The sequence below is a fragment of the Trachemys scripta genome, chromosome 11 (genome assembly GCF_013100865.1).
Source record: "Trachemys scripta elegans isolate TJP31775 chromosome 11, CAS_Tse_1.0, whole genome shotgun sequence".
Classification (NCBI taxonomy): Eukaryota; Metazoa; Chordata; order Testudines; family Emydidae; genus Trachemys; species Trachemys scripta.
The window spans coordinates 56,676,348-56,701,002 of NC_048308.1; the positions used below are offsets into that span (position 1 = coordinate 56,676,348).

General features: G+C 44.9%; 1 protein-coding gene across 5 annotated transcripts in view; it reads right to left on the reverse strand.

Moving 5' to 3' along the window:
* C2CD6 (C2 calcium dependent domain containing 6) overlaps positions 1–24,655 on the reverse strand; it is a 61,233-nt gene that overhangs the window by 16,578 nt on the left and 20,000 nt on the right. For 4 of the 5 annotated variants that reach the window (XM_034786112.1, XM_034786111.1, XM_034786113.1 and 1 more), the window contains 5 exons: positions 11,370–11,461; positions 9,753–9,917; positions 8,923–9,037; positions 4,763–4,841; positions 3,677–3,717 (listed from right to left, as the gene is read on the reverse strand). In XM_034786112.1, coding sequence (XP_034642003.1) covers positions 3,677–3,717; positions 4,763–4,841; positions 8,923–9,037; positions 9,753–9,917; positions 11,370–11,461 — 492 coding nt within the window. Of the gene's footprint in view, positions 1–3,676; positions 3,718–4,762; positions 4,842–8,266; positions 8,429–8,922; positions 9,038–9,752; positions 9,918–11,369; positions 11,462–24,655 lie in introns of those variants that run through there. The other variant, XM_034786115.1, reaches the window with a different exon arrangement.

A 24,655-nucleotide genomic window follows, 5' to 3' on the forward strand; every position in this document is an offset into this window, starting at 1 on the left:
TGGTACAGTGGGAAAGCAGTTAAATTGCACTGATTTGGCATTCAGCAGTTTGCAAAACAATCACACTTTACACATTAATTTTTATGAATTTACAACAGTGTAGCAGAACAAAACTTGGCCCACTGAATAGGGAAACGAACAAAAGGGTGCAAGGTAAAGTAAGCTCCCCTACTTTAACTTAAGCCCATGCTGTTCCCAACACCACAGGCTAAATTCACCTCTGGCGAAAGCAGGTGCACAATTCACACTGATTTCAAAAGGAGATGCACCCACTCAGACCAGGACTAAACTACTACCCAGTGAATCCTACACTGTTATAAATTACACTCATTCTGCAGACCCATTAAATGCCAAATCTGTGCAGTACTTTACCATTCCCATCTGTTTTATAATCAACTTTCACCACCATTTATGTAATTGGTAAATTTGGCCCAGTCTGGATTTTTTGCTTATAATAAAAAAATCCAATATTATTTAAACATTTGAAAGTAAAAATAAAAAAACCCCTTTAACAATATCTCATGTAAATAGCTTTTAAATATCCAACATTATGCCAATCAATAAAACAGAAGCTACAGAAAGGAGGATAAAAGTAAATGAAATGAGAAAATGCTACATTAAAATAAAATGTATCAGCATTACAGTACTTCTATTAAGGGCCTCAGCCAGCTCCCACCGAAGTTAATGGCTAAACTCCCATTGACTCCAGTGGGGAGCAAGATCAGGCCCCTAGAAAAGGTAAACAACATGATCAAAGTTAGCATTCTTTTGATTTTTTAAAAATTCCTATATATTACAGGCATTGCTGGACGATAGGTTCCCAGATAAGGGCTTTTCCTACAGAATCTGTCATAATGAGTGCTACTGTCTCTGAGTGTACATTGTCTTGATGACCTGAATAGATTAAATGTTTTCTCTCTTGCTTGAAGCACTTGCTAGTCACTCCTGTCAGTCTGCTCTCACAGATGCACAGCATTTCAAGTCCACAGTTATGCACCTCCCTCCCTTTGATAGTTGAAAGATTGTTCTCACGTTCCAGTAACTGACTCTGAAGTTTTCTTGCTGCCAGCCTCAAATTTTGGGGGGTTCTGCTTTCACCAGGAGACTTCATGAAACACGAAGGGTCAGAAAGTGTTCTCTATTAAAATGTCATTTTTATCATATCTATAACCAATGAGGATCTGTGCTTGGTTTGTTTGTTTTAAATAAGCTAGTTGGTTAGCCTTGCTCTCAAGCATCTCCACTTTATCTGGGCTTGGAACCAGCAGCATCCACATCAAAGTGCAGAAAGTGGGGTATCAAAAGATAGGAGAAAAGGCATCCACTAAACTCAATAATGTATAGAAATAAAAAATATACAGTACCAAAACAAAACAGAGTTTTCAACTCAAATGTCACCTGAATGCTAGTGTTTAGCTGTCAGAGCTGGAGAGCTATTAAAAATGTTAGATAGAAAACTAATGCCTTCCAAAATAAATGCCTATGAAAGATTCTGGACATTGGATGGAGAGACTTTATCAGCAACCAGCAGCTCATCTCCACTAGAAGGAAGCATTGGATATATTTGGGTCATCTACTCTGCATGCTAACATACAGACTCCCACATGAAGCTGTCAAGTGGAAACCAACTAGTGTGAAGAAATGAGGGCACTCAAGAGAAACCCTTAAGAATTCTTAGAAGGGAGGGTAGACCAGTCTATCTCAACACCATAGAATGGATGGAAGCAGCTGCAAATGACAGAGAGGGATGGAAGAGACTAGTTTCTGCCCTGTGCACCAACATTGGTGCGAGAAGGATGTAATCATAATAATTGTTGGACAGACATTCCCTTTTCTAGAAATAGGATTATTTTCTTGTTTGACTGGGGAAACAAAAATCTAAATCTCTGAAAATTCTTCGCATCATATGTGACTCACAGAAAAGAAAATTATTTAAAACTATGCTTGGTACTTGGAGTGCCTTTGTGCTTTCTGTTTATGAGATAACAAGTATATCTTGGGCTGTATAACCTACAAGGCCAAGGTGTTTATAGGAAATGTATTCTCAGCCCAAAGAGTTTACTGATCCAGTGTATGGTTTTTAGTGAGTTAAGAGAAAACGTCCTCAGGTTATTAATTATTGAAGATCTTAATTTACATATTAATTCTTAAATGAATGGGGGAATAGGCTGTCAAATGGATATGAAAAGTAAATGGTTTGAAAAAAGTTTTTAAAACGCTTTGGGTCCTTCCACTCTATCTTCTCTCCCTCCTTCACTCTTTCCTTACAGTTTAACAAAGTTCTTCTCATGAAAATTACTGCAATATATTTCTACTTGCATTGTTCTCAAACTAGTGATCTGTAAGTGTGGAGTTTCTCCCTGTGAAAGCAAACAATGTAAACACAAAAACGATATCCTGGTAACAGGAGTTATGCTGGGAAGAGAGAAATGGGCTCAAATGAATGTTTTTCAGAAGCTGCGGACTTCATTTTCTTTACTTTTGGTACTTTTCCCTTCTCTCTCCCTCCCTCTTTTTCTTTTCAAATAAAGTCAAATAAAACTACAGAATCTGATTGTTCTAACTGAACAGTCACCAACCAATCCAGTTGAACAGGCACCAACCAATCCAGTTAAGCATTCTGGCTATTAGGTGTATGGTAAGCTCTTCAAGCCCTATTTATGAAGCATGGATGAATGGGGGAGAAAGTGTGTGAGAGGATGCATATGTGCAGATATATGGGTGTGGGTGGGAGAGAGAGAATAATTAAAGTTACAAAAGAGAAGTCAGGGTTGTGAAAGATTTTGGGGAGACATGAGAAAGACAATTATAGCAGAGAAGTTAGAGTATAAAATATAGGAAATGGAAAGGGATATAAGGAGGTGGAGGGAAAGAAAACAGACACAAAGATGACCACAATCTAGCATGGAAAAATAACGCCAGAGTGAATAAAAGCAACAAATCAGAGACACTCAAGTTACATTTTTAAAACTGTATTAGCAATATGTTACAATAAACAGTGTGCGACTGTTTAATTCATTGCAGCTGCAGGGTCGGAGGAGAGTGTGTGCTTCTAGTGGTGGTGCAAAGGCATAGTTTTTTTCCATCATAATTAGTAGGTGTGAGGTAAGTGTTCCAAGCCTTGTCCACAATATATATATGTGTGTGTGTGTGTGTGTGTGTGTGTGTGTGTGTGTGTATATATACACACACATATATATATATATATATAATACAAGTGAATTCCAGCTACCCTTGCACTGAAGGGTGGCAGTCAAAATATAAGTCAGACTGGGTAGGAAAAATTGTAGCCAATGATATGAGGGCAAATCTCTACTCAGACAAAATGTGCTATGGGATCTTTAATGTCTACTCAGGATAGACAGGTCCTCCATTTATATCATATCTTCCAAATGACTACCACCACTCATCACTTGAAGATAAAATGAAACCCTGACCACCTGGTAGCCAATAGGAGTTTTGCCATGGATTTTAATGGAGCCAGCATTTCACCCATTGAGTTAAAGAGCACAGAGAGTTAATCCACCTACATCAGAAATGTGAAGAGCTGAGCTGACCCCTGCTGAGATTTGAACTAATGGTTTCAGGGTGTTATGGTATTTTAAACCCTAAGTACAAACATCAACATTTCATTCTATGAAAATGCAATTAATTTTTAAAGAATAAACACCTTTACCTCAGTTCCAGACAGCTTCTCTTCCTGTAACTGTGAATCAGCTTCAGGTGAGAAAAGAATAATTAGAAACTATATACATTCTTAATCTTACTAACAAGATATGATGTGCATCACAAGCAGAAAAAATGTTTAAATTCTAATTTATTCTTAATAAGTTTAAGGGACACTGCCAAGTTACACAAAGCAGGTAAAAAACTGATTTACTTTGTAAATTTCATCTCCTAAACTAGTTAGATCACCAGGCTGACTAGATAATAAATTTCAACAGATTACTTTATGCAATTTCACCTATAACTACTGAGATACCTACTAACAATATACTCTTTAAATATTTCCTTTACAGATTTGAAAAATTCAATTCTAAAGCCTTTATTATGTTATAGTAATAACTGACAAAACATCAGTCTTATTCACAAAAGGCTGACTTGTATTCCAATCACTTGATTTACTTCTTTATACTGAACATACTGGATATTTGCCAACATGAGAAGTATAGTCCCCTATCTCTGTATGTAATTTTACTGTGTACTGCTTAATAATAACTGAAAACACACACCATGGTAGATTTTTGCTTTGGTCAAATCTCATATGTAATAACATGTCCAATACAGTTCATAAAACTGAATGTAACAGCTCACAATAGGTCATCTACAACACCTGGTTACTGATAACTCATATGCATAACCTCCCAATATTCACACCAATTCTAGCAAGTCATCCATTGACTAATCATTACCATAACAAATAGCCTGTCACAAACCTTAAAATTCACCTCACAGGTTTGCATGGCAGTATCTCTAAAACACATGGCATCTCCCTAAATTATAAGGAAAAACAACTTAAAACTGAACTAAGACCAAAATTTGGAGCACATATTTTGACTCTAAGACTATTTCCCTTCTCTAATATGGCCTCTTTAGTTATTTAATTCATAATCATTTATATATACACACCAACTATACTTAAAATTGTGAGCAAAGAGAATTATATATTTTGCATCGGTAAGAGGCTCAAAAATTGCTGTTTTTGGCACTGTCCTTGCCGCTTGCCATTTTCTAAAATATGAAATACTGATGTTCTCCAAACCTGATGTGTCAGAACAGCTTCTGATTGCTTCCTCAGTAGCATGTTGTATCTTTCCAACCATTTCCTTGAAGCGAGAAGCCTAAAACCCAAAAAAGGTGAAAAGTGGAAGGTTATTTGTCAGTATCGTATCTGAATTTCTCCTCCTGAGTTATCTTCATTACAGAGTCACACTTTTTGATGTGCAAATTCTCAGAGACGTATAGAGACATTTTAAATCTGTCAAGTAAGCTCAAACTGTAGCTCTGTATGTTGTTAATAAACTCTAGAAAGAGACCATTTCTTACTACAACTTTTCTTTTCATCAGCTCATTCTGTCAAACATAAGCCAAAGACACAAAAGGAAGTCTCTCTTCTTGCTAGGTGAAGTTCAAGAGGGGGAAGCAAACTACTGAGATTAGTGCAGATGGCAGTTACTTTTATTTTGTATGCACAATGATTTTAATAATTATAATAATAATATAATTCCTTGCCAAAAGTTAATTTAGAATGGTGTTAAGGTTGAGGGTACATTTCAGTAATCTAGAATAAATACATTATATGGATTATTACAAACTGGCCCAGTATTGCTCTGTATGGTCACTAGTCAGTTGTAAGTGGACCCAATTGCAGGGTTATTATCACTTGCTTCTAAGTCAACTGAGTCTGGGCACATTCAGTGTTTCTAGCTCTGGGGTCTTAGAACACATCTATAGGGTCCAACCCTGATATTCTATGATTCTAAGTGGTTTGAAGGGACCTCAGGAGGTCATCTAGTCCAACCCCCTGCTCAAAGGAGGACTAATCCCCAACTAAATCATCCCAGCCAGAGCTTTGTCAAGACTGACCTTAAAAACCTCTAAGGAAGGAGAGTAACTGGGTAACCCATTCCAGTGCTTCACCACTCTCCTAGTGAAAAAGTTTTTCCTAATATCCAACTGTGACAGCGTCGGTAGCTCACCGCTGTGGCGCCTCCTCCTGGCCGCTTCGGGGAATTAGTTTCGCACCAGTAGAGCGCCCTCTTTGGGTGGCGTTCCGCCTGTCTTCTCGCCTCTGTGGGGTGCATGGACTTGCGTTGCTCCCGACGTCCGCGTCCTCTTCCGGAGCACTGCCCTCCGGCAGTGTCCCTTTGTCCAATCACACCCCCTTCCGGGGGGGGGGGTAAACAACAGCCCCACACCTTCAAGTCCAATCCTCACCGCCTAGGATCTGGTGTGGTTCTGACCGGCCGCTCCCTGCGGCCCGTGGCTGTGCGTGGAGTAGCACAGCAAACAAAAGGGGGAAAAAAAGGGGGGAGGGGGGGACTCAGGCCCGCCCACTACTCTGAGTCCCGGTCCAGAGGCCCTCGTGTGACAGTCTCACTGTCTTCCTTCTCCTTCCTCCTCTGACTATCCCTCTGGACCGCTTCCCCAACAGCCCTTCACTACGCTAGGCCACCTCCTCCCAGGCCTGCCGCCTAGCAGGCTATAGAGTAAGGCCTTCTCCCACTCTCTCAGGCTGGCCTGCACTGCGCTGTCCGTGGTGCTGGCCTCCCAGCTCTGGAGACAGACCTTCCCCTCTGAAGGCCTGGGACAGACTGACTGCTCCTGCTCTGGGCAGCCTTTTATATGGCTAAGCCGGGCCCTGATTGGCTGGCTCCAATCTGTCTTCTTATTGGCTCCCAGTAAGCCCTCTCCTGATTGGCCGCGCGTCTACGCAGGCGCCTAGGCCTGCCACAGCCCAGTCTCTCTAGGTGTGGGGTAATCGCCCCACCACACCAACCTAAACCTCCCTCACTGTGACTTGAGACCATTACTCCTTGTTCTATCATCTGGTACCACTGAGAACAGTCTAGATCCATCCTCTTTGGAACCCCCTTTCAGGTAGTTGAAAGCAGCTATCAAATCCCCCCTCATTCTTCTCTTCTGCAGACTAAATAATCCCAGTTCCCTCAGCCTCTCCTCATAAGTCATATGCTCCAGACCCCTAATCATTTTTGTTGCCCTCCGCTGGACTCTTTCCTATTTCCACATCCTTTTCTAGTAGTGTAGGGCCCAAAACTGGACACAGTACTCCAGATGAGGCCTCACCAATGTCAAATAGAGGGGAATGATCACGTCCCTCGATCTGCTGGCAATGCTCCTACTTATACAGCCCAAAATGCCGTTAGTCTTCTTGGCAACAAGGGCATACTGTTGACTCGTATCCAGCTTCTCATCCACCGTAACCCCTCGGTCCTTTTCTGCAGAACTGCTGCCTAGCCCCTCGGTCCCTAGTCTGTAGCAGTGCATGGGATTCTTCCATCCTAAGTGTAGGACTCTGCACTTGTCCTTGCTGAACCTCATCAGGTTTCTTTTGGCCCAATCCTCTATTTGTCTAGGTCCCTCTGTAGCCTATCCCTACCCTGCAGCGTATCTACCACTCCTCCCAGTTTAGTGTCATCTACAAACTTACTGAGGGTGCAATCCACGCCATCCTCCAGATCATTAAGGAAGATATTGAACAAAACTGGCTCCAGGACTGACCCTTTGGGCATTCTGCTTGATACCGGCTGCCAACTTGACATGGAGCCATTGATCACTACCCATTGAGCCTGATGATCTAGTCAGCTTTCTATCCACCTCATAGTCCATTCATCCAGCCCATATTTCTTTAACTTGCTGGCAAGAATACTGTGGGAGACTTGTCTGATGCTCATCCATTGAAAGTGGGGCACCACCACCCAGCCACCCTAGACCTCCAAACCAGAGTCTCCGAGAAACGGAAGATCTTCCAGGAACTCCCAGTCACTTATACATGTTTGCCCAGAGTTCCACGTAGGCTGTGGGCATGCTGGGCTTCTAGTTTATCCGATCTGGAACAATGAGGCAGGAAAGCAAGGAACACAGGTTTCGCAAAAGAATTTCTTAACCAACAAGATTTTACGGTTAAAGTACTCGAGAGAGATACAGATCTCTGAAAACAACAAAAGTTCTGAGATGCATCCTCCCCATTTCTCATCTCCAAAGTTTGTCAGTGTTTCTAGCTAGGCAAAGTACACCCTGCACGTCCTTCTTATATATCAATGGTCCCCAAACTGTGGGGTATGCTCCCCTAGGGGGGCATGGAGGAACGTTCGGGGGGGGCAGGGCCTGGGCCAGCTCCTACGGGGGGCAGGGAGGGAGTGTCACCAAGCCCTACTCCACCCCCATCTCTGCTCTGGCCCTGGCTCCTGGATGCGGCTCCGCTCCTGCTCCTGCCCCCAGCCTCAGCCCTGGCTGTGGCTCCATTCCCAGCCCCAGCCCTGCCCCCAGCTGTGGCCACAGCCTCAGTCTCCTTACCCCTGTCCACGTGCCCACCCACCCCGCCCCCAAGTTGCGGCCCTACTCTCGGGGTGAGGCCCAGATAGGGTAAGTGGGAGGCATGACAGTGAAAAGCTTGAGGACCACTGTTATATGTGGTGATAATTGGCCCTCATGCACAGAGCACAACCCTGCACTTAAGTACAGTCTCTCTCTGAGCTATGTCTTAAACCAAGAGCTACAGACTGCCCCCAGTAATCATGCTTGCCCCATCCCCCATGTGGGTGTTTCGGTAGAAGGCCCATTGTTCCATGGGGACGAGCAAGCAGTTGAGAATCATTCAAAATCCCAGAATGCAATCTTAATAGCGCTTGGTGACAGTCCTTTAAGGAGATTTGAAACACTTTGCAGGGCAAGGCAATTATGTGAAATTCAGTAAAACAGGCAGATTTTGAGGAAGTTTAGATGTGTTCAACGCAATATAAAGTGAAGTTCATAATCTGTTTCCCCTCCAACTGTGTGCAGGGAGAAAGAAAGAGAGAGAATGATGTTATTATCCCCAAATCAAGCATTATAAACCCATGAAATTCAAAGTTAAGATTAAATTTAAAAGAAACTCTAAACACTTAAAGTATGGAAATGTTATGTTAGGGCACCCAAACAACCTTAACTCTGTCCTGTTAGCTACTTGAGTGGGTTAAACAGAAAGACCAGCATCAATTCATCTGTTACTAATAAGTGACTTAGAAGGATAGTGTTTGAGAAATACTCACATGCACTAACATGTTCTCAAATTTGTACTGAGCTTAACATAAATCCAAAATTTAATGAAAATTAGTCTTATTTAATGGTAATGTTTCACCAATATGAAAAGCAACAATAATAAAGTGTACACAGAATGCTTTCTACGTGCTCTCTAGTTACCATATTCTGCTCTGTTGTCATTTTAGGTCCCCTTTTCATGATGAGTTGGTCTAAATACTCAGCCTTTTCGGGCCATGTTTTCAGACCCCGATATTCCTTTTTCATTTTTTCCAATCTAAAATGAAGAATCAGTCAAGACATTTATATCTAACCTTGCAGGGTTGTTCATCAGTGACTACAGCATGTAACTAAGGAAAAGGCCAAAGAGCTTATTGCATGAACTCACATTTTTTGGCATTTACAATTGCTGTACAGTTAAAAAACATAAGAACTCTAGATTCAGTACACATATATCACTACAATAGACATTTTCCTCACCAACTCACTTTGTTTTAAGGACAGTCCCACCAGTGCAATTTCAAGGGTATTCTTCCACTATGCTGTCAGACAGACAGAGGTGACAGCAATTACAACTAAGATGCTCTTCTCATTCCTATTTGCTCCTCTTCTTTGAGTACTTCCAGAAATGACTGTAGCACATTAGCTTTACTCTGGTTCTACCTTTATTTATAAGAACAACTCTCTATCTATTTCCTAACAAAATCTTTTCTGGGTGAATGTCTGCACTGGTATAATCAAGTCATAGTAAAATTAGCAGATAAAGAGAAAAATTGCATGTGACTGTGCTGCCATCAGTGTAGATTGTGAAGCATGATTCTGCACAGCATGAAGGCAGAAACAGTAAGTACCTACTCATGCCCCCATATCAAATCTATTACTACTACTTTTTTAAAGAACAATGAGGCTAAGGGCACAATGAGGCTAAGGGCACAAGTTAAATAAGAAGGAATCCATTTTGTCTCCTCTGTACAAAAGTGCACATTTCTTGCCTTTTTCGAGGAGACGTTCTATTCAGAACACTCTGAAGCATTTCTAACCCATCAGAAGGCACATCAGATTTTGTAGGAATATCTTTCTCAAGAGTCTCTTCTCTCACATTCAGATCTGGGGATAAGAATGCTGGGTATCCCATGTGTTGTGATGTGGTAATATTACTGCAATAAAACAAACCTTTATAAGATCAGTAGTAAAAGAAAATTGTGTAAGGATAATGCACAAATCATCTTTACAAAAACAATGAATAATCTCTATGCTACTTCAGGGTCACTGTAATGTCACAGGTAATAAATTAGATGTTTTTTCCCCCACAGGACCTTAGATATTAAGATTTTATTTTGGAAGAGGAAGAGAAGTCCCTCATCTCATAATGATGACCGATGGCTCCAAAGTGATTATTCTTGAATTAAAAAAACAATGCTATAGCTATGGTTAAGAAAGCACGCTGTATAAGTCATTGTTTTCACGCACTTTCTGAAAAAATGACCTTTAGTTTGAAATTTCTCATGCTCTCTCTCAGCTAAGAGAAAAATCATTTTATAATTATTTATAAAATTCTATTTTGTAAAGATCCATTATCAGACTGTAAAAGCAGTATTTTTCATGCTTCATGATTTTTGTACTCAGAACATACCCTCACAGCAGTGATTTCCATGGCCTATTGTGTCATTGGGAACACCAAACAATTTTGATGGTTGTACATTAATTTATTTTTAAATTATGAAATGTTTGCCATTTGGCTTTGCATTTTGGAGCCATCCCATCAGCCTGCATGGCCATGGTGACAGTATTATGTCACAAGCAGACAAATAGACATGTTGAGATGATTGACAAGTTTCTGGACTAAACTGATGGTTCTGACCATTTTCAACGTGTTATCATGATACCATGTCTGTGACTCAGTCATGAACCTCTGTTCTCCTGCTGATAGTGTAGGGGAGAGACAGAGAGAAAGAGAGAAGAGCCATAATACCTCTGTAGGAATGGAAGAAGGTTGTCAGGCCCATTCCATAGTTAGGGCTCAGAAAGCACATGTACAACAGATGGGAGCCTGGACTGGTAGCTTTCATACCCAGACACTAAGTCTGCAAGAAAGAAGTCAGTGTTCTGCTCACTCTGCCTGTGAATGAAGTGCCAATCACTAAGAATCAGATCCTGCAACAGAATCCATATGAGCAGACCCTGTGCTTGCATGGAGCCCAGCTGACTTCAATGGGGCTATAGAGGTACACTCCTGCAGATCCTGCAACAGGATCTGGCCCTTAGCAAGTACTCCATACAGTCAGGGAGCTCCACTGGCCGTTACTGAAGTGTTATGGTTGCAGAGGTGGGGGAAAGGAGAAAATCCTGGGGAACTCTCCTTTCCTTTCCTCCTTGCCTTCATGCAGAATAGATGAGAGGAAGACAAAGAAGTATGATCCTAATTCCTCCAATTTAGGTTGACTATTAGAAAATGTATTTCCCCAGTGATGCAGAAAGTATGATTGCTGAATGAATAGTACTTACTTGCAATAGTTACATTATGAAATGTCATATAAACAACACATGGACAGACACACAGATGTCCATGGTATTTTTAAACATCATTAACAAAAATGATTCTTAAGAACCTTTGAGGATCTGTTCTGTCTTCAGGTGGTGGAATCCGAATAAACATGGAATGTTTAGTGGTCTTCCGAAGATCTGCTGCAGAATGTTTCAGCTACAGAAGGAAAATACTGCTATTAAAGTGAATAATTAGCATTGATATTGTAGACAGTACTACCCAACGATTTGATGAACTCGGGAAATATCTGAAACCTTCAATAAAACCAGAGAGACTGAAAAATTTGGGAGGACACAAGAAAAAGCTGTACAGTGAGCAAGTGAGAATAAGGTACTGTTTTGCTAATAATTTATCAAAGCCAATTACTGAAACCAATTTGTGGGTTGCATAGTACTATAACTGAAATATTTTGTAAAACCCACTCACATGGTTCCTATTATAGAAAGATGTTAGTTCCTCCATAATTAAGGCTAAAGTTAGTTTCTCATTAGAAGACTGATTTTCAAAACCAAACCTTATCTCACTAAAAACAAACCAACCTATCTGAAATTTCTTATGCCACATCCCATTCTAGGAAAGAAACTTTTGAGAAAGTTTGGGACAAATCACACAAGGAATATTACAGACATGGGGGTATAAAAACTTCTAGGTCATTCAAATTTCAGATTTTTCTAATGTCTTTTTGGCTTATCTTGGCCTTTCATACTGCTGAAAAACGATTCACTTAAAAAAAAACAACATCAAGCTTCACTTCTTCAAGAGTTCCTGAGAAGAAGTGTTTTTTCCATAAGTTTTATGGGGACATGTGACAGGGTATACCAGGCCTTCATGGTTCCCTGCTGGAGGCCCTGTGCTCAGTAGTAACACACCCACCCCAGGAAAGAAGCTGTGAAGGTGGATCCTCCAGGCCTGCCTAGAGAGGCTGCATGGAAGCAGCCAATCTTAGGCCAGCTGGCTCAGATAAAAGGAGATGCAGGGCCTTAGCAGGTCAGTTCCTAGCTGAGATTACAGGAGCAAGGAAGGATGTGCCTCTCTGGCCAAAGAAGCTTGAGGGACAGTCAGAGTTTGGTTCTGGCTGCATTTTGCTTAAGCTTGGAGAAAGAACCTGAGAACTTTAACTCTAATGAAAGGGCTGAATATAAAAGTGCCAGGTGGAAAGAGGCCCAGGGAACAAGCAGCAATTAATTGAAGTGAGTGGTATGTAGCTGCTGTTTATAGGGTCCTTGTGTTGAAAGCTGGAGTAGTGGGTGGGCCCTTGTTCCCCCAACTGCTCACCAGTGAAGTAGTCAAAACCCGGAGAAGAGCACAAGGCTCCTTTGGAAGCCTAAGTGAAGGGATGAATTTAAAGGGCCCAGACAGAGGGCTGAAGACACTGGTGAGGGCAGATACACAGTTTTGTTGGACTCTCTGCAACCCCAGAAGGGGTTTATTTTGACTGGGTGACCTGGCTGGAGGGCCAAGCCACTGAAGACCTGCCAGGCAAGGCTGACAACCAACAAAGGGGTGCCAGGAGCAGGAAAAGGCCTAAAATACCACAAGCAGCAGCAGGCACTTACAAGGTGAGCACTCCCCATTATAGGATATATGTAGAAAGTGTAGAGATAATTACAATTATTGTGGGCTGGTGCGCTGATGTGGGACGGAGCATTGCACAAAGTCTGCTTGGATCAGCAGGATGGTCACTCAGCCCTTCTTGCCTGAGTCTTGATGGCAATCCCATTCTGTGAAGGGTGTTAGTTTTAGCCCCTCTGGGGTGTATGGGTTTCCCCTTATGCTTGGTGGGGGCTAGCTGGTTCTGGTCCTCCGGGAGCTTGAAAATCCCTTTTGGTTCTTAAGCCTCTGTTGAGGGAACAGTAGGGGAGCCCAGAGCCATCCATTTCTCTGGATTCCAGCCAGGACCCTTAAACCAGGCAGGCAGAATCAATCCTCAACAATTTCTCCTGCCATACCCTGAACCTTTTCCTACTTCCTCAGACTGTGGTTCCAGTCATACCTTCTTTAAGGTGTTGTCTCTGGGTGGCTTTTCACCTGTTTGCTGGCAGGACTTTCCTTCTCTAGTCTCAGAGTAGCAGCCGTGTTAGTCTGTATCCGCAGAAAGAACAGGAGTACTTGTAGCACCTTAGAGACTAACACATTTGTTAGTCTCTAAGGTGCCACAAGTACTCCTTCTCTAGTCTGCTCCTCTGACAGCTGCCCCACCCCACTGCTTCTTCTATTCTCGGAGTGCTGAGAGGATGCCAACTGGCTCTGGCTGGCAGTTGCTGCATTATCTCCTTGGTGGCCAGACCAGCATGGGGGTTTATTCACCCCACAACAGACTCCCTCCCCCCCCCGCTTTTGGACGGAAGCGTTCTCTGCGGAAGAAGTGCTCCCCACTTCTTGGGAGAAGAAATCCTCATTCTTGTTTTGACAGCCAGGGTAATGCTCAACTGAGGAGGAGGAGGATTGTGGGCCAAGGTAACACTTCATTACTCTTGTGTTTATTTCTTTCATGTAGTGCAATCATTTTAGTGGGGTGTGGTCAGTCACCAGCTTAAAGTGGTTGCCTTGTAGATGGTATCTTAGTGTCTCAATAGCCCACTTCACTGCAAGGCACTCCTTTTCAATTATTACGTACAGTAACTCCTCACTTAAACAACAAAGAGTCTGGTGGCACCTTAAAGACTAACAGATTTATTTGGGCATAAGCTTTCGTGAGTAAAAACCTCACTTCTTCGGATTCCTCACTTAAAGTCGTCCCGGTTAACGTTCCATTGCTGATCAATTAGAGAACATGCTTGTTTAAAGTTGTGCGATGCTCCTTTATAACGTTGTTTGGCAGCCGCCTGCTTTGTCCACTGCTTGCAGGAAAAGAAGCCCGTTGCAGCTAGCTGGTGGGGGCTTGGAACCAGGATGGGCCGGCAGCCCCCACATCAGCTCTCCACTCCCCTAAATTCCCTGAGCGGCAGCCGCCCAGCAGGCTATCAATTGCTGGGCAGTTCAGCTGTCCCTCCCCTCACTGCCATGTGCTGCTCCTTCCCTCTGCCTTGGAGCTGCTCCTGGGAGCTCCTGCTTGCTGTGCAGGGGGAAGAGGGGGAGAAGAAGGGTGCTAATGTCAGGGTGTCCCCCTGCTCCTCCCCCCCCACTTACCCCATCTCCATAGAGCGGGGGGGATAGGACAGGGCCTCAGGACGGAGGGAGCTTGCTGGCAGCAGCTTGCTGATCTACTTAAAATGGCAATGCACTTAGAGTGGGGTCATCGTACTTAAAGGAGCAATGTGCATCTCTCTCTCTCTCTCACACACCGGGTGTATGTCACTGTCTCTCTCTGCAATGCTGTCTCCCCTCCCTCCCTTCATGCTGCCTTGTAGAATGTGAGGCTACATTAACAATGTGTTAACCCTTGAGGGCTCAGCCGAGTGCTAGTTCATCATTTAGCAGTAAGGCATTCCCTGGGAAATATCCCACCCTCGTCCACCCTCTGACTCCACCACCTCAACCAAGCTTCACAATCATCATTGCTGTGTACACTATTAAATTGTTTGTTTAAAACTTATAGAGTGTGTGTGTGTGTGTATGTACACAAAATATAGTCTTGTATGGTGAAAAAAATTTCCCTGGCACCTACCCCCACCCCACATTAATTCTTATGGGGAAATTGGATTTGCTTAACATTGTTTCACTTAAAGCAGCATTTTTCAGGAACATAACTACAACGTTAAGCGAGGAGTTACTGTACGGTTTTCCACAGGAGAGTAACTAACAGAAACTTGATGGAATGAGGACAATCAGTGAGACACAGTAATACCACGGTACAAAATATATCAGAAGGACAGAACAGGTCGTGCTGGTGGGGAAGTGGCACTATATGTGAAAGAAAGGGAAGAGTCAAATGAAGTAAAAATCTTAAATGAACCAAACTGTACCATAGAATCTCTATGGACAATAATTCCATGCTTGAATAATAAGAATATAGCAGTAGGGATATACTACCAACCACCTGACAAGGATAGTGATAGTGACTGTGAAATGCCCAGGGAGATTAGAGGCTATAAAAATAAAAAACTCAATAATAATGGGGGATTTCAACTATCCCCATATTGACTGGATACATGACACCTCAGGATGGGATGCAGAGACAAAGTTTCTTGACACTTTAAATTACTGCTTCTTGGAGCAGCTAGTCCTGGAACCCACAACGGGAGAGGCAATTCTTGATTTAGTCCTAAGTAGAGCAAGGATCTGGTGCAAGAGGGGAATATAGTCGAACCACTTGGTAATAGTGACCATAATATAATTAAATTATATATGTGGTGGGGAAAACACCACAGCAGCCCAACATGGTAGCTTTTAATTTAAGAAAGGGGAACTATACAAAAATGAGGAAGTTGGTTAAACAGAAATTCAAAGGTACAGGGCCAAAAGTGAAATCTCTGCAAGCTGCATGGAATTTTTTTAAAGACACCATAATAGAGGCTCAACTTAAAAGTATACCCCAAATTTAAAAACGTAGTAGGAGAACCAAAAAAGTGCCACCGTGGCTCAACAACAAAGTAAGAGAAGCTGTGAGAGGCAAAAAGGCATCCTTTTAAAAAATGGAAGTTAAATCCTAATGAGGAATATAGAAAGGGGCATAATAAACTGGCAAATGAAGTGTAAAAATATAATTAGGAAGCAAAAAAGGAATTTGAAGAACAGCTAGCCAAAGACTCAAGAAGTAACAGCAAACTTTATTTTAAGTACATCAGAAGCAGGAAGCCTGCTAAACAACCAGTGGGGCCACTGGATGATCAAGATGCACTCAAGGATGATAAGGATATTGTGGAGAAACTAAATGAATTCTTTGCATCAGTCTTCTTGGCTGAGGATCTGAGGGAGATTGCCAGACCTGAGCCATTCTTTTTAGGTGACAAATCTGAGGAACTGTCCCAGACTGAGATGTCATTAGAGGAAGTTTTGGAACAGATTGATAAACTAAACAGTAATAAGTCACCAGGACCAGATGGTATTCACCCAAGAATTCTGAAGGAACTCAAATGTGAAATTGCAGAACTACTAACGGTGGTATGTAACCTATCATTTAAATCAGCTTCTGTACCAGATGACTGGAGGATAGCTAATGTGATGCCAATTTTTTTAAAAAAGCTCCAGAGGTGATCCCAGCAATCACAGGTGCCGGCTTCCAACTTTCCCCAGGGGTGCTCAACCCCCGCTTAGTCCTAGGCCCCACCCCCCCCCCTTCCCCCAGGCTCCCACCACTGACCTGCCTCTTCCCACCCCCGCCTTGCCTCCGCCCACCCCCACCTCTTCCTGCCCCGTTCCACCCCTTCCCCCAAGTGTGCCCTGGGGCACTCAGAGTCAGCGCTTATGCTGCCAATTATAGGCCAGTAAGCCTAACTTCAGTACCGGGAAAACTGGTTGAAACTATAGTAAAGAACAGAATTATCAGACACATAGATGAACATGATTTGTTGGGGAAGAGTCAACATGGTTTTTGTAAAGGGAAATCATGACTCATCAATCTACTAGAATTCTTTGAGGGGGTCAACAAGCATGTGGACAAGGGTGATCCTGTGGATACAGTGTACTTAGATTTTCAGAAAGCCTTTGACAAGGTCCCTCACCAAAAGCTCTTAAGCCAAGTAAGCTGTCATGGGATAAGAGGGAAAGTCCTCTCATGGATCAGTAACTGGTTAAAAGATAGGAAACAAAGGGTAGGAATAAATGGTCCGTTTTCAGAATGGAGAGAGGTAAATAGTGTCCTTCGTGGGTCTATACTGGGACCAATACTATTCAAAATATTCATAAATGATGTGGAAAAAGGGGTAAATAGTGAGGTGGCAAAATTTGCAGATGATACAAAACTACTTAACTATCTTAAGTCCAAAGCAGACTGCGAAGAGTTACAAAGGGATCTCACAAATCTGGGTGAGTGGGCAACAAAATAGCAGATGCAACAGAGTCCTGTGGCACCTTTAAGATTGACAGATGTATTGGAGCATAAGCTTTCGTGGGTGAATGTTCACTTCGTCGGATGCATGCACCCACAAAAGCTTATGCTCCAATACATCTGTTAGTCTTAAAGGTGCCACAGGACTCTGTTGCTTTTTACATATCCAGACTAACATGGCTACCCCTCTAAAAATAGCAGATGAAATTCAATGTTGATAAATGCAAAGTAATGCACATTAGAAAATATAATCCCAACTATACATATAAAATGATGGAGTCTAAATTAGCTGTCACCACTCAAGAAAGAGATCTTGGAGTCATTGTGAATGTTTCTCTGAAAACATCCACTCAATGTGCAGCGGCAGTCAAAAAACCTAACAGAATGTTGGGAATCATTAAGAAAAGGATAGATAATAAAACAGAGAATATCATATTGCCACTATATAAATCCATGGTACACCCACACCTGAATGCTGCCTGCAGATGTGGTCACCCCATCTCAAAAAAGATGTATTGGAATTGGAAAAGGTTCAGGAAAGGGCAACAAAAATGATTAGGGGCATGGAACAGCTTCCATATAGGGCCTGGTCTACACTAGGCGTTTATGTCGAAGTTAGTGCCGTTACATCGAATTAACCCTGCACCCGTCCACACTGCGAAGCTATTTAGTTCGACATAGAGGTCTCTTAAATTCGACTTCTGTACTCCTCCCCAACGAGGGGAGTAGCGCTAAATTCGACATGGCCATGTCGAATTAGGCTATGTGTGGATGGAAATCGACGCTAATAGCTCCGGGAGCTATCCCACAGTGCACCACTCTGTTGACGCTCTGGACAGCAGTCCGAGCTCGGATGCTCTGACCAGCCACACAGGAAAAGCCCCGGGAAAATTTGAGTTCCTTTTCCTGTCTGGCCAGTTTGAATCTCATTTCCTGTTTGGACATCGTGGCGAGCTCAGCAGCACTGGCAACGATGCAGAGCTCTCCAGCAGAGATGGCCGTGCAATCTCAGAATAGAAAGAGGGCCCCAGCATGGACTGATCGGGAAGTCTTGGATCTGATCGCTGTGTGGGGCGATGAGTCCGTGCTTTCCGAGCTGCGCTCCAAAAGACGGAATGCAAAGATCTACGAGAAGATCTCTAAAGCCATGGCAGAGAGAGGATACAGCCGGGATGCAACGCAGTGCCGCGTGAAAATCAAGGAGCTGAGACAAGGCTACCAGAAGACCAAAGAGGCAAACGGACGCTCCGGATCCCATCCCCAGACATCCCGTTTCTACGAGGCACTGCATTCCATCCTAGGTGCGGCCGCCACCGCTACCCCACCACTGACCGTGGACTTTGAGGATGGGATATTGTCCATGGCCGGTTCCTCGGACATGTTAGCGGATGGGGAAGATGAGGAAGGAGATGAGGAGGACGAGGCAGTCGACAGCGCTTACAACGCTGATTTCCCCGACAGCCAGGATCTCTTCATCACCCTTACAGAGATCCCCTACCAACCGTCCCCAGCCGTTAACCCGGACACAGAATCTGGGGAAGGATCAGCCAGTAAGTGTTGTAAACATCTAAACATTTATTTTTAACAGAACAGGAATATTAAGAATAACAACAATGGGTTTCTCATGATTAGTTTGCCCTAGGCGCTTAACGTTTCAGTCCTGGGCAGTGCAACTATTGAAAAAAAATCTAACAATGTCCGGTTTAGCATGATTGTTCTGCCCAAGCCGCTCTACTGTTTAGTCCCTGCCAGTGCAGCTACAGTAAAATGCGGTCTATATGTCCGGGGATAGAGCAGAAATCCTCCTGGGACATCTCGTGGAAGCTCTCCTGGAGGTAATTGGAAAGCCTTTGCATCAGGTTCCTGGGGAGAGCGGCCTTATTGGGTCCTCCATGGTATGAAATGTTTCCGCGCCAGGAGACAATCAAGTACTCCGGGATCATTGCCCTGCAGAGCATGGCGGCATATGGCCCTGGTCTTTGGAGGCTTTCCCGAAGCATTCTTTCTTTATCAGTGTCTGAGATCCTCATCAGGGTGATGTCGCTCATGGTGACCTGCTTTGAATTAGGTAGGGGAATGTTACTATTGGGACTGCTTGCCCGTTCCTTTACAGAACTGTAACTGCCGGTTTGCAGCCACGCGGTGGAGGCGGGAGAGGGGCAGCATACAGGGATCTTTCCCTGGGACAGCCGCGAGGGGGTGGGACAGGGGCAGAGTTCCTGCTTGCCGGATTGCTGGCAGCAGGGACTGGCATTGCTTTCAATGTGAAAGGAGGCCAGTACTACTATTAAAGTTTTAAGCAGCCACAAGTCTATGGCTTACCATGTCTGCCTGCTACACAAATTCCGGTGTCCTTCCCCGCTTCTCAGATCTGCAGTGCAAGACCCCAGGCACTGAATACGAAGGCCGAGAATTCGACCTTGTCCTGAGTGCGCATGTGATAGGTGCTGTGCATGGTCTTGTTCACAGAGAAAGACTATGTTCTTTGTTCACAACTACATTTATCTTTCTGAGGAATTTACTCCCTTTTTCCCATTCCCACAGCCACATCTGCGACTGTCTCACAACCAAGCCTGGCATCACACTCCCAGAGGCTAGCGCAGATTAGGCGTAGGAAGAAGAGGACACGGGAGGACATGTTCTCGAAACTTATGGGCTGCTCCCGAGCCCAGGCAGCACAGCAGACCCAGTGGAGGGAGAACTTGTCCCAAATGCACCGATCACACATGGAACGGGAGGAGAGGTGGCGGCAGGAAGACCAGCAGGCGACTCAAACGCTGCTTGGACTAATGAGGGAGCAAACGGACACGCTCCGGCGCCTTGTGGATGTTCTGCAGGAACGGAGGCAGGAGGACAGAGCCCCGCTGCAATCTATCTGTAACCGCCCTCCCCTGCCACTAAGTCCCATACCCCCCTCACCCAAAGTCCAAAGAAGGAGGGGCGGCAGAGTCCGTGCAAACTCTCACTCCACCCCTGCAGACTGCTCTAGTAGTAGAAGGCTCTCATTCCCCAAAATTTGACAAGTCCTTTCCTTCCTGCCTCACACAAGCTCCCGTCCAAGTTTCACCCCCCAGTTTCATGTGTAGTTGCTAATAAAATACGTTTCTGTTAATTACTGTTTCCATCATGTTCTTTTGGAGGAGAGTCTGTCTGAAGGGGGTTGGTAATTGGACAGGACAGTCACCTTTAGCAGGGTACATAGGCGGGGGCAGGTCCAGCAGCAGGGCACATACACAGTGCAGTCACTAGTTACCCTGGTCAGTCTGGGAGGTGGTTTTCATGTTCTGTGGTGGGGGGTGGGTTACTTTGTGGCGGGGGAGGGCAGTTACAGATCTTTGTTGCTTTTTACAGATCCAGACTAACACGGCTACCCCTCTGATAAATAAAAGGAAGTATTTCTTCACACAACACACAGTCAACCTGTGGAACTCTTTGCCAGAGGATGTTGTGAAGGCCAAGATTATAACAGGTTCAAAAAAGAACTAGCTAAATTCATGGAGGATAGGTCCATCAGTGGCTATAAGCCAGGATGGACAGGGATGGTGTCCGTAACTTCTGTTTGCCAGAAGTCGGGAATGGACGAAAGGGAATGGATCACTTGACGATTACCTGTTCTGTTCATTCCCTCTGAAGCACTTGGCATTGGCCACTGTCATAAGACAGGATACTGAGCTAGATGGACCTCTGGTCTGACCCAGTATGGCCATTCTTATTGTGACGAGTTGGATCACAGAAACCCCCTTGGGGCTGCCAACTGATGTGCCAAGACTACTTCTGCCCCTGCTTTCCCTGCCAGCTTGGGACTCCAGCACCCTGTCTTGTTGAGCCAGATACGCCAGTCTTCTCCAACACAGACCCAGGGTCTGAACCACGTGCCCCAAAGCTGCAGACTTAACTGAAAGCTTCAGTGGCCTGCCTGATTTGAGCCAGACCCACTAGCCTGCTGCAAACCCAGACCCAGGTCTGAACCACATCCCCTAATAGCTGTAGGCTTAATTGAAAGCAGGTTAAGAAGTGTTCCTGTCTTTAACACTCAGATGGCCAACTCCCAATGGGGTCCAAACCCCAAATAAATCCATTTTATCCTGTATAAAGCTTATACAGGGTAAACTCAAATTGTTCGCCCTCTATAACACTGATAGGGAGATATGCACAGCTGTTTGCCTCCCCAGGTATTAATACATGCTCTGGGTTAATTAATAAGTAAAAAGTGATTTTATTAAATACAGAAAGTAGGATTTAAGTGGTTCCAAGTAGTAACAGACAGAACAAAGTGAATTACCAGCAAAATAAAATAAAACATGCAAGTCTAAGCCTAGTACAGTAATAAAACTGAATACAGATAAAATCTCACCCTCAGAGATGTTTCAATAAGCGTCTTTCACAGACTGGACGTCTTCCTAATCTGGGCACAATCCTTTCCCCTGGTACAGCCCTTGTTCCAGCTCAGGTGGTAGCTAGGGGATTTCTCATGATGGCCACCCCATTTGTTCTGTTCCACCCACTTATATATCTTTTGCATAAGGTGGGAATCCTTTGTCCCTCTAGGTTCCCACCCCTCCTTCTCAATGGAAAAACACCAGGTTAAAGATGGATTCCAGTTCAGGTGACATGATCACATGTCACTGTAAGAGTTCATTACCCACTTGCCAGCACACAGGTATACAGGAAGACTTAGAAGTAAAACAGAGCCAGCTACAGTCAATTGTCCTGGTTAATGGGAGCCATCAACATTCCAAACCACCATTAATGGCCCACACTTTGCATAATTACAATAGGCCCTCAGAGTTATGTTTCATATTTCTAGTTTCAGATACAAGAGTTATACATTTATATAAATAGGATGACCACACTCAGTAAATTAAAAGCTTTGTAATGATACCTTACAAGAGACCTTTTGCATGAAGCATATTTTAGTTACATTATATTCACACTCATCAGCATACTTTCATAAAATCAAATAGAGTGCAACGTCACACTTATGTTCTTATGTACTCTCACAACTATTTTTAACAGCTCTGTTGCTATTACCAGAGCTATGGCACTTTGTAGAGGAACTGGTTCTGGTTAGCAGGTGACATAGTCAATGCCAGCCAGTATGTATTAATAACTGGCAGTACTCTTCTCTACAGGCGATGATGACATGTACTTCTACCCGCTTGAATGGGACTTCCACCAATAGAAGGGGAACCAATGTCACACTTGTTTGGGGATTTCCGGTTGGCGATCAGGACAGGAGGCACAACACTCTCTTATCTTCATATGGATTCTGGGCCAAAAGAAACAGGGTAATAGACAGCCGAGAGTTTTCTCCTGGCCCAGGTGGCTCATCATTGGTAGCTGATGGGCCAACTTGAGTATTTCCTGCCTGAATATGTGGGATACAAAGAGTTGGATGTACAGTTCACCGTCAAGCGTACCCTGTGCTAGACGACAGAGTAAGTCTCTTCATAACTCAAAACAAGGCAAGTGAGTGGCTAATTCAGGTGTCCCCACTTCCCCATCTATAAGAGCTATGCCTTCTTCATAGACTCTCCTGAAGGAATCTTCCTTCTGCTGTTTGACTTGCAGGTCAGATGATCCCTACAGCTTCCCCACATCCACTAAGTCTCGTTCCAGGTTTGGAACTCTAGGAATACCCATTCCAGTGGGAGTCGTCTGGAGGGGGGGGGGGGTGTTTCATGGGTCAGGGCAGAGGGCTGGGGGAGGGGTTCAGGGCAGAAGGCTGGGATGTGTGTGGAGGGGAGTTCCGGGGCAGAGGGATGGGGCAGGGGGGGTGCAGGGCAGAGGACTGGGTGTGTGGGGTGGGCGGGTTCAGGGCAGAGGGCTGGGGAGTGTAGGGGGTGCAGGGCAGAAGGCTGGGGGTATGGGGGGTGCAGGGCAGAAGGCTGGGTGTGTGTTGGGGTGGGGGGTTCAGGGCAGAGGGATGGGGGGTGTAGGGGGTGCAGGGCAGAAGGCTGGGTGTGTGTTGGGGTGTGGGGGGGTGCAGGGCAGAAGGCTGGGTGTGTGTTGGGGTGTGGGGGGGGTGCAGGGCAGAAGGCTGGGGTGCTTGGCTCGTGGGGGTGCTCCCAGCCCCCTGCCCTGAGCGGCTCACGGCAGGGGGCTGGAAGGGATATGCCCTGTTCCACCCCTTTCCCCCAGGCTCCGTCCCTACCTCTCTCTGCGTCCTCTACGGAGCGGTGTGCATGCTGCAACTCTTCCCCATCCCCCTCGCTAGGGCCATCAGCTGATTGGCCAGGGACCGAGAGTAGGCGGGGCAGGAAAGCACCACACTGGAGGAAGAAGCGGAAGCGGGGGGAAGCTTGGCTGCCACAGAACCAAGTTTCTGCCTCCTGCCCTGACAGAGGAAAGCAGGGGACGGGGGAGCTAAGTGGGGCTGGAGGCCGGGACCGCGTCAGGGGAGCTGCGTGCCACTCAGAATCTGCTTGCGTGCCATGTTTGGTACGTGCGCCGTAGATTGCCGACCCCTGTTCTAGCCTCAGGTCTCATCCACTTCCAGCTGACACCTTTGAATTTCTTTGCCAGTGCCTGCGGCTGCATGAATGTGCTACATCTTTGCTCTCTGAAATAGCAGCCAGTCAAATATGGCTGCCTTTACCATTGGGTAGTCAAGGACGGATTGTTGGTTGAGGGCCTGTGGTTCCCTGGTCAAAACAGAAGCTAGGTGGATGATCCAGGTCTCAGGGTCCCAGTGGGTGCAGGTGGTGAGGTGTTCGAAGATCTCCTAAAAGGCCTCCAGGTCATCCTCAGGTCCCATCTTGGACAGCACAGGACTGCTGGACCAACTCACCAACTATGCCGTAGCTCTAGCCAGTGCGGGTGGTGCTATCCTAAGTGTTGCCCCATACATTTACCCAGCTGCTGTTGCTGGATGGCTACATATCCAACCTTTGTTGGCTCTGCTGTTGAGCCGTGGCCTGGGTGGCAGGCCTCCTGCTGTTGTCAGTGAGAGACTGTTTGCAGGTCATTTTGCCACTGCTGAGCCTGTAACAAGTGTAGCATCAAGGTCTGCATCTGTTGTTGTTGCTCCTGAGCCATTGCTTGCTGAATCAAGGCAGCAGCCCACTGCTGGGCTAGCAATCTGAGTGCTTCCTCCATCTTAGGCCTTACTGGGGGCTCAGACACAGTGAAACCCCACTTTTGGTACCGCATATGGGCTGGTGTGCTACTGTATCAGTGCCCCTTTTGGTCAGATGCAGCATTGCACAGAGTTTGCTCGGTCCAGCAGGACTGTGAGTCAGCTCTTCTTGCCCGAGTCTCTGTGGCGGTCCTATTCTGGACTATGAAGGGTGTTAATTTCAGTCCTTCTGTGGTGTACATGTTTCCCTTATACTTGGCGGGGGGCTAGCTAGTGTTGGTCCTCAGGGGGCCTGCAAACCCCTTTTGGTTCTTAAGTCTCTGTTGAGGGATTAGTAGTGGAA